At 35.6% G+C, this 10,530-nt stretch overlaps 1 protein-coding gene across 1 annotated transcript in view; it reads right to left on the reverse strand.

Moving 5' to 3' along the window:
* CNST (consortin, connexin sorting protein) overlaps positions 1-6,424 on the reverse strand; it is a gene marked incomplete at its 3' end in the record, with an annotated part of 32,200 nt that extends 25,776 nt beyond the window's left edge. Inside the window, 2 exon segments of the mRNA XM_009580102.1 lie at positions 6,051-6,379; positions 6,381-6,424. Coding sequence (XP_009578397.1) covers positions 6,051-6,379; positions 6,381-6,424 — 373 coding nt within the window.
* Positions 6,425-10,530: the final 4,106 nt, after the last annotated feature.

The raw sequence follows: 10,530 nt of genomic DNA on the forward strand, positions 1-10,530 counted from the left end.
AAAGGAAGACCCCCCTAGATAGTTGGATAGTTTATTTGAGAGTCCAGGGAGTGAGCCAGTAGTGGTGATCTATGTTGGTAACAATGACACAAGCATGTGCAAACTAAACTTAGCCTCCAGAACTTCTTGCTAGGCAGAAAACTAGATTCTCCATGGTACATTTCCTGGCAGTCCACTGTTGCCTGTCTCCAATTTTATAGAAGTCGAAAAAGTCAGACATGCAGGTGGAGAACTGGCAACATATATGAAGGATAATGTCAAGCACAACAGTATAAAAATATTACAGGAAAAATTTTCTGGGTGCAAATCTCACGTTTTATTGTTAGAAATGCAATATTTGCAGTATATTGCTGATCATGAATATGATAGTTATGAGGAAATGTTAAATCAGATTAGGGAGGAAGTGTAGAGCAGGCAGTAGTAGTGGGAGAAATCAACTACCCATATACAGACTGGACCATTTCTCACAAAGATCAGAGAATAAAAACAATAAATGATGGCTTCCTATAACACACAGTCTTAGGAGTAACCAGAAAACTACAGCTTATTCCAGCAATTAATGAACAATTTTTTTTTTTTCATAAAACAACACTGAATTTGAAAACATTTACATAGGACTGAACTTTAAAAAAAATAATCCCATAATTTTTTTAAACAATTCAGAGAATTTAGCCACTGAAACATGCACAATAAACTTTCATAAACTCAAGTTATGATGAGTATGTTATTCTTCCACAGCTACACCCATTTTCTGAAAATCATGTTATCACTTAAAAGCAGGACAGGTGAGGGCACTGTTTCAAGTAACCATCGCACTTTGGCTCTTTTTACAGCTTGGGCACTCAGCATATTTCAGACCCTCTTGTGTTCATCGCAACCGAAACCCTATAGTGATGATTCAGGTTTAAGATTTAGGGCTTAAGAAAGGCATTAGCTTGCCCACTGAAGGCTCCACCGTTCTATTTTTGGTTATTTTAAACTCTTTATTAAGTAAACTATCCAGGTCAGGAGTACTAATAACCTCTGTGGGTGGCTATTTTCACAGGGCTTACTGCCAGACAAAATATGGGTGTAACTTGACATTGCTTTTTCAATATTAATGTATGTCTGTGCTTCTCCAATATTTATTTGGGCCTGCTGTGGGCCAGAAGCAACAAGAAACATAACTGCATGGAAGATACAAACCAGGAAGTACTTTTAGAGATGGAATTAAGGCTGTCTTTAAAAATATAGCTTTCTGTTCAGCACATGATCATGAAACCAGAAAAGAGGGTCCACGTGTTCTGGCAAACCTTTTTGCTCAGAAAAAAAAGAGACGTCACTTCAAGTTTGCATTTTATTAAGCAGTTGTTAATCATCTGTCATATCAACACACGAATGTTGACTGAAACATGCTCAATAGCAACTATCATGAGAAAACCTTTATTTTAATGTTATTTTGGTACTGTTGCTAACACATAGTTTATAAACTGCATATTATTCCTACATATAGCTGAGCTGTCACTCACTTGGAATCAAATTCTGCCCTCAAATTACTCCCTAGATTCTGAAACAAGGCCTTACAGCCGTTCAGGTTAATTCTTGTTCTATTTTAAACACAAGACAGCATTTGTGCTTTAGTAGCACTATAACCAAAACTTTTCTTGAGGCAGTAACACTTAGTAATGCTATTTCATCATAAAGGTGTTATGGGCTAAGATCCCTATTTACTTTTTTCTCCTCCATGCTCTTGAAAAGGGCACACAACACTGCTTTTTCCTGGAATCAATCAATCTTACTGTCCAAAGCAGATTTTTTTTTTTTTCTTCACTAAAGACTGGTATCTTACATATATTTCTGATATTTTAAGAGGCACGTTTTTTCACTTTGCAAAGCATTGATATTTACTCCATACATTGATATTTGGTTCCATACCAAAACGGAACCAAAGCCTTTATGAAAATAAATGTGAAAAAACACAGAAGATACCAGTTCTCCAACGGCCAGAGCACTCACTAGGAACGTGGCAGAGAGCTGGGTTCAAGCTTCTGCTCTGCCAGACTCACAGAGGTTTCAACTGACATCTTCTGTGCCCAGTTGGGTGTGCCAATGTTTCCTAAGACACAGGGAGAAACAAACTTTCTCAAAATTTCCCTAAGAGTTCACAGAAGCAGCCCCATGTTTGTAAAAAGATCCAATTTTGACAGACCTTGTGAATAAAAACGACAAACGCATTTTTCAATGTCTCACCTTTTTTTGTTTTGTCAGTACTGCAAGTACATGAAATTAAGATGCTCTTGCCACCTGCCTGAGAATAAGTCAGAGGTGCAAGTATGAGGCATTTGCTATCAAAATAAAATTATGGATATTGTCCTCTGTTTTTTAATTGAATTTTGAATTTTCACATTCAGTAGCACTAGCTTAAGTCACCAGTAACAGAAGTTTCTAGTACAGAAAAGATATGGTAATCTCTTTTTCTAAACATTCCTTGGTACTCAATACCATAAAGCTGGTTCAGACTGATTCATTCAAGAACTATTAAAAAAAAAACAAAAACAAAACCAAAAACAACGACAAGCAAGTATTTTAAAAAAAATTTCCTTTTTAAAAGAAGAGATTTTAAGACAGGAGTGTTGGCAGTAAAGATATAACTAACTGAGCAAGCTCAAAATCTTGTTTAGTGTGGCACAGAACCCTAAATAAAATAACATTGCTTGAATTTTCATATAATTTGACTAGATTAATTTCATGTATTTCATTTGCTGCAACACCAAATCCATCCCAACCACTCCACTTTCTTCCCCCACCTTCAAGCCCCTTCAAGAAATAAGTTGAGTAATTTACAGGAAAAGCGTATGTTACAGAATTTAACTTGGGGAAAAATGATTAAGTGCAAGTTACCGTGCTATACTACGTTAAGGAATTACACACTGTGATTTTACAATATTAAGTTATTAGTTATGCCAGGACTGATCTTTTGGAAAAAGATGAAATTATTTTCAGAGAACAGGGATAATTTGAAGTCCACATTTACAAAAATATATTGAAGCAGATGACACTTCAATGAATCACTGTCTACTGCACTAAAGTTAGTACGATTCATTACAAGGAATCCAAGTATGAATCACCAAAGTTTAAATTTTCCAATTTAAATTTACATCACTTCTTTGATCACCAGTGTCCTCCTTAAACAGATATAATCATAGTCTATTCAAAACTATTATTAGTATACAAAAAGAACATAAGAGAAATTTGGGATCAAGTCTATAGACTTGTCAATTCACCCTAATACATCTACTGCAGCATCAAGACAGCTAAAAGGAGGTGCTGCTTCAAACAATGCATAGGTGACATCTGGGAACTACTTACTCCAGGACACCGAAATGGACTCAAAAAACAACTGCAAATCAGGTGACAAATTCACTGTAAGCTATTCAAGTCTATCAATTTCCACTCAGGGCAGTCCTAAATAGATAATTGCTGATGACAAGGAGAATACACGAACAAATCACTACCTCTTTGCCTTGTCCTTATACTCCTATCTACCCATCCTCTACTGGCCACTGTCAGGGGAAGGATATCAAACTAGGTGAGTCTTCAACCAGATATAGTGATTCTTAATCTTGCATTCCAGTCTACTGATTGTAGAAGCTAGGATAATTCTAGCTCCACCACATTCCAAGCGTATACAGAAACATAATAATCAAATACTTATAACTGGTTTTGCTTTATAAGCAAATTTTAGAGGGTTTCAAACACATTGCAAGTACAAGTACTTGCTCTTTCTTCTGGAGTAAAAACATATGTCCAGAGCAGAAGACTGGCTTCTCTAATGATCATCAACCTTCTGCTGAGCAAGTCCCAAATAAATAAAAATAAGTAAAATGTAGTTTTCCATATTCCAGGTTCATTGCTTTAGTCACTAGTAAGAGAAGGAATATGAACAACATGCTTTTAAGTCAAATGTCATCTTTTCCAGAATGGCAACATTTAAGTGATCCTAACAGGTTTGCTTAAAGGAAAAGAGAAGAAGATTCATAAATCTCTTCTTTAGCTATGAGTCAAAGTAACTCATCCATGATTTCTCAATAGTTAAAAATTAAAAAAAAAAAAAAAAATCAGCATAATACATGGCATGCAAGTATTTAGTTTGTGATTCCAGCTTGCTTGTGTGGCGCTCTGATGTCACCCACTCAGGGATCTTCCACTCTGGTTTGATTATTCTCTCCTTCATCTCTGAGTTGGTATAAAGACAAGAAAACTGGTTTGGTTCTTTTATGTAAAGGGATACTCGGGAATTGTTTAAAATAGCTGGTGTTAAATGGAAGATTCTTACTAAAATGAAGACATTTGCAACATCAAGAAATTGTGACACAGTCACTGCATTGTGTGAAAACAGGAGAACCATGATGTGAGAATATCTAAAAAGCTAAATGTAAATTAGCCTGTAATCAACGGGATATATAACGTAATTTTATATTTTGATCTTCCTTCTATAACAGTCGAGGTTCATTATTAACAGTTTGTTCGTAGGAATTCAAGAAAACTCTTAAGAGTTTTGCAGGCAGGACGTTCTCTGTAGTGGTATTGTACATCTCTAGATTTTTCCATGAAATTTTCTATATTTCAGATTTCTGCTTTTTGCCTTAAAACTGCCATCTACTGTGCACAGCTTGTTTTGTGGTACTTCTGCATCAGTTGATTGCATTTATCAACAAGAATACAAACTAGTGGAGGGAGAATACAAGCAAAGTTTAACTTTCAGTGTTTGGGTGAATTTCTCCTTTTCTTCCTCTCATCGTGCTTCAGATACCTCTGTCAACACATCTGTATCACATTTCATCAACTTGTTTTTTGTTATTCCCATCATGCAGATGACTGGTTCTCAATTACTTCCGTGAATCTCTTAAGTAAATATTTTCTTCTATTTTTAAATATTAAATCTACAGTTGAAATATATACTTAATGACTTTCTGCATCATTTAATGAGAACTCGTTCTCCTTATAAAGACAGATTTCAGGATCCTCTTATCTCTATTAGAAAATATAATTTTTCTCTTCTAAATTTTCCCTATACGTACAAGATATGGAATGCAAGGCTTCCTTCCTTTCCCTTCTTTATCTATTTTATAATCCTTTAAGATCATCACCAGTTTTCAGATTAGGCCATAAAAGACTTGCCATTTAGCAGGAAAATTGTATTTTAAAATTATCTATTTTAAGTAGCCAAATTCCCCATCTTCTCAGTCTTTAGATGAAAAAAAAAAAAAAAAAGAATGGGAAAAAAAAAAGCAGGCATGATTCAGTTGTTCCAAATAACTTTCAAAGATACCTGTGTGATGAAATACACTGATTTTAATTATTTGCAGCATTATGACACATAAGCTGTCATAAATCACATATGATTTATGGCAAAAACCTAATATAATAGCATTGTGTTGATGCAGACAAATCCTACTCATTCAAAAAGGGAAGAAGCATCTCAAATAAGAACATGCAATAAACATTTACATTTTCCTTATCCAATTCATATCCAAAAGATCTAAATTGGTAGAAGCACATTTTTGAACAGCTCATTACCCAAAATGCACATCCTAGGACTATCTATTAAGCTTTGAAAAATGTAAGTAAATTTTGACAACAGCAGGCCAAGATCAAGCTATTTAGTACTCATACCAAGATTTCAAATCTTGACACTGGATCAAGACACCAAAATCTTGCACTCGAGCACAATGTTCAAATGAACAAAACCATATTGCCTGAATTTCTGGCTATTCTGATTTGGAAGTCAGCCCAATTTCCATACTGAAACTCTGCACCTCCCTCTACTCGTGCTTCCTTGATATGTTCCATTTGCTACATAGTCAACGTTTAAATACAGAAGGTGAGAACTATCTAGAGTTGAATCTGATTTAGGACTATTAACAGTTCTGAAAAAAAACCACCACCCTTTAGTGAAATTTTAAAAATAATTAGTATGACAACTAAAATATATCTTATTAGTTCACAGATTAGAACTACAGTGTTATTATTTTAAGTAAACAGAACAAAACCTTTTTTTTATAAAGTACCTTTAGATTTTTTACTGGAGCTTCTTTTGCTTCTTGGACTTCTTTTTCCACCTGGCTGTTTTTCTGCAATAGGCTTTTCCTCCAGCTGGGGGTCCATATGGATATTTACAGATCTCCTCTCAGTCTCACTTTCCTTACAGCTTGGGGTACAGTCTCCACTGTCCATATTCTCATTATTATTGATGCTGTCCTGCTCACCTTTATCCTGTCGTCCCATAGCAATGCTAGTACTGGTCAGAACCTCATTCCCATCATTGTCAAGTCGATTTTCATTTTCATCAGCTGAAGAAACCAAATGAGATGCTAAACTTTCCACCCTATAGTCAGCAAAAATCTATTTGCAGATCATTTGGCAGAAATTCTCTGTCATCCATTAGAGCGTTACTTGTTGAACCACTTAATCTCCCTCCAAATATTTTTAGACCTAAAATATAAAACCAGAAGAAGCATTTATAATATGGACATTATAATGGATAAATAACCTCGTACTTAATGCCAGCCAATAAAGAATCACATTAGTGAAGTGATACAGTTTAAAAGTAATCCATTGCTCCATTGTAAGTCTTAAAGCAGAGCATATCTACATAAAAAAAGCTATCTATAAACTTGTATTTTCATCCAATTATAATTGGTTACAGCTACCTGACCAATAGCAGAGCTGATCTTTACAGCAGTGCTCACAGTGTTACAGCTGAGGTAACGAGAAAAACAAAAAGATAAACAGAAACCACCCCCACTACCCCCTTTAAATCCATGACTAAAACAAAAGCATTCTTGTCACATAAGATCATAGTTTGCCTGAAATAAAAATAAACCAGGGAGGAATAAAAGCAGAACAACTTTTAATTCTGTCAGTGATGGTATCACATCAAATACGCAGATAGATTAACTCTGTTACAAGAATTAGATGCAAGTAGAACCTGCTTATTGACTCAGATTGTCACTTTATTTTCAAGAAAACATTCAACATGTCTTCAGTTTACACAGAAGCAAGTGGTTTGTTAATAAAAAACCTAATCCCTCACCTACTCTCTGCAGGGGTCAATTTTCTCTTTTTGTGAACATGCAACTCTAATCAATGCTGCAATTACGCATATTCACAGGAAAAAAAAGGGTAACACTTAGCAGCAGAGTTACATGGTACTTACACAGGACTGTTACTGTATCAGTTCCTATCTTTAGCTTTTAGAAGCATGGCAATACTGCCGGTTTAACTTAGCAACTATATAGATGAAATACAGCTCCATTATGTACATCTCATTAGATTTAGCTCACATATTTTAAATAGTAAAGCCAAAAATCAGCAAGCACTCTTGTATTATAGAAGAGCTTAGACAACCCTCTTCCACACAGCAGCTTCCTATCCTTTCCTTTAAATGAAAAGGCATTTTAGGAAACCTGTCTTCACCAGGCTTTTTTCAGTCTTATGTCCTGGTATATACAACTGAAATAACTGAAATACACACTTGCTAAATATGCAAGATAATGTTTCATTTTACTTGCTAGAAGAATTCAAATTGCAGAAAAACTGAAAAAATGTCTTAGCGAATAAGTAGGTTTTTCTTCATACACAGAAACATATTTCTGCTAAGGATTACTAAAAAGATTTTCCCAAAATTATTCCTCCACAACCTTTGTAGTTGCTAAAAGGATTGAAAAAAAGAAAACGTCACTCCTATCTTATAGAAGGACAAGCAGGAGGATTCAGGAAGCTACAGACTACTCAGCCTCATCTCAATCCCGGGAAGATGATATAGCAAGTAATCCTAGAAACCATTTGCAAACATATGAAGGACAAGAAGGTCATCAAGAGTAGTCAGCGTGGATTTATGATGGGTAAATAGTGCTTAACCAACTTGATAGGCTTCTACAAAAAGGTGACTGGCTCAACAGAGGAGGGGAGAACAATGGATGCTTGACTTTGGTAAGCCTTTTGACACAGTCTCCAATAACATCCTCACAGTCAAGCATACAAAGTACAGGCGAGATGAACAGACAGTGAGGAGTTACCAGGGAAGCATGCAGAGGGCAACAAGCCACCATCAGCTGGGCAACACAAAGGCAAAAGTCAGCACGAACTAGGACAACTCCATCTCTGCTTCCAACCTGAAGAACTTGTTAACCATTTCCAGCCATACCAATCTAATGAAAAATACTGCCTATCCTATAACATATAAGCTGCACCAGGGGAGGTTTAGACTGGACATTAGGAAGCATTTCTTTACCGAGAGGGTGGTAAAACACCAGAACAGGCTTCCTAGACAGATGGTCGATGCCCCAAGCCCGCGAGTGAAAAAAAAAAAAAAATCCCAAACACCATGTTAAACTTGAAAGGTTCACTTCTTACTCTTCCTAGCGTATGAAATAACTACTGCTGCCCTCCCCAGCTCATAGATTAAATGATACATCAAACAAAAGACGTTGAAGTAAATTGCCCAAAGCCAACAGGGAATTAGTTTTAACAGCAATAATTAAAAATCAGGATGTCCTACCACCACTCTCTTGCTTCTATCAGTAGACAACAGTTTATCCTTTCAACAGCTATCACAGGGAAACAGAAACGTGAATGAATTTGAACAAGGTGCTTCCTATTAGATTGTGCAAAATGAGGAAAAGATGCTTTTGACAAGTAACATTTTCTATAGAGGAAGCTAACATTTTGATAGAAAATATTAACTCATTTCCTTTTAACATGTGGCTAAAACGATAGTCCCTCTCTAGCTGAGAGGCTAGAGAGCTTCTGCAGCTAGCAGAGATCAACATTTCTTGGTTGTTTGAAACTCAATTTTGCCAAGTAAAAGTAGCCCTGAAAATCTATTCCTTTCTACAACCCGTATGACTTCTTAGAGAGAAGTCTTCTTAGAGAATGAAAATCCAGAAAGAGCTAGTTCAAAGAATTTAGAACAGTCTAGGCCTTGATCTTTTAAAAGGATTCCCCCTCCTCCCCCCCAATGAAACTTTTTTCCCTTCCTAGTTTTCAGTGTTGCTATCTGCCATTCCTTTTGACTTTACCAAGGCACCAGGCAGGTACCAAAGTGAAGCTAAATACTGTGAGAATGAACTTGAGCTCTGTGTAAAAACACAGGTAGAAACATTTATTTATAAACAAAAATAGAATTAAAATCACTAGTGATTTGAACTATATTTAACAGACCATTAACATGCAGTTACTGTATTTACTGTTTTGCCATTGAAATGAATTGTACACCAAGCAACATGCTAGAAAAAAATGTTTGTTTGTTCCTAGGCACATCTTTCCCCCCTTCACTAGTTGCCCAAAATTGAAATAAAAGCTAACACTGAGTAGAACTGTGCTGACCTCTGTCAAAAGGTGCCGATGAATGAAAGTGCTTCAGTTCCAGTTGCAACAAAGATTCATGCAATTGGCATATATAATCATGGTGATTATAGCACAAATCAAAAATAAGATGGAAAATATTTGCCAAGTGGCTAAAAGACAAAGTCTGTATTGAAGAAATTAGTTGTATATTTGTTTGCTTTAGGACAAACAGTATGCACCTTACAGAAATATCATGGTACTCACTTCTATTTTAGGTCAATTTCAATTTTAAAAAGCCCGTGCTCTTCAGTGTTCTCTTTCATGTACTTCATATAACTTCACATAATTTCAAAAACTTTTTTAGTTGCTCATTTTTGTGTATGTACAGAGCCTTTCTTCGATCTATCCTTACCAAGGAAACAAAACCTTAAATACAGTTGTTTGGATTGTATTCTGGAAAAAAGGGAAGAACTGGCATCTTTCCTGACCTGGCACAGCTGAAATTTGAAGAGGGCATTAAAAAAATCCCAAACCAAAACCACAAACAAATAACACCCCCCCCCTCCCCAAACCCCCATACTAACACAGCTCTTCTATCCTGGAAAGCTGGTAGTTTTTGTGAATGTTTACTGAATATATAGCACAGTATTTCATTTACTGATCTCAGAAGTATCTTACAGAAAAGATCAAGATCATAACACCATATCTGCTGGCAAAAGGCTAAAAAGATTCTAACATTCAAAAAATTTATGGCAAAACATTTTTTTATTCCATTTGACTGCCGTCGTATGGCTCCTCTGCCAAAGACACTATTTTCCCTTCCTTATTCTCATGCCACTTAATTATTCTATGTTAATTAGGGAGATTTAAGTCTTTCAATTCTTTGAAAGTCAGTTTCCCTATTATATTGCCTATATTGCTGTATTCAAATTGAATGGGCATTTCAGATTGGTTCCCAGTGTTGATTCTACTCAATCTTTTCATTAACTTTGATGATAAAACACAATAGCTATATAAAATCTGCAGTTAGAAGCAGTCATAAGTGTTTTTGAGGATTTAATTCAAAATTAATTGTAGCAATAAGTGCTCCAAAAGGAATAACATGAAATTCATTAAGACAAACAGAACACACCATATCTTTTAGAATAAATGAAGCGCATCTATATGAAATACGGATTAACCAGTCATTCTGTTGTGATG

This window comes from Fulmarus glacialis, unplaced genomic scaffold, assembly GCF_000690835.1.
Source record: "Fulmarus glacialis isolate BGI_N327 unplaced genomic scaffold, ASM69083v1 scaffold7516, whole genome shotgun sequence".
In the NCBI taxonomy this organism is placed as follows: domain Eukaryota; kingdom Metazoa; phylum Chordata; class Aves; order Procellariiformes; family Procellariidae; genus Fulmarus; species Fulmarus glacialis.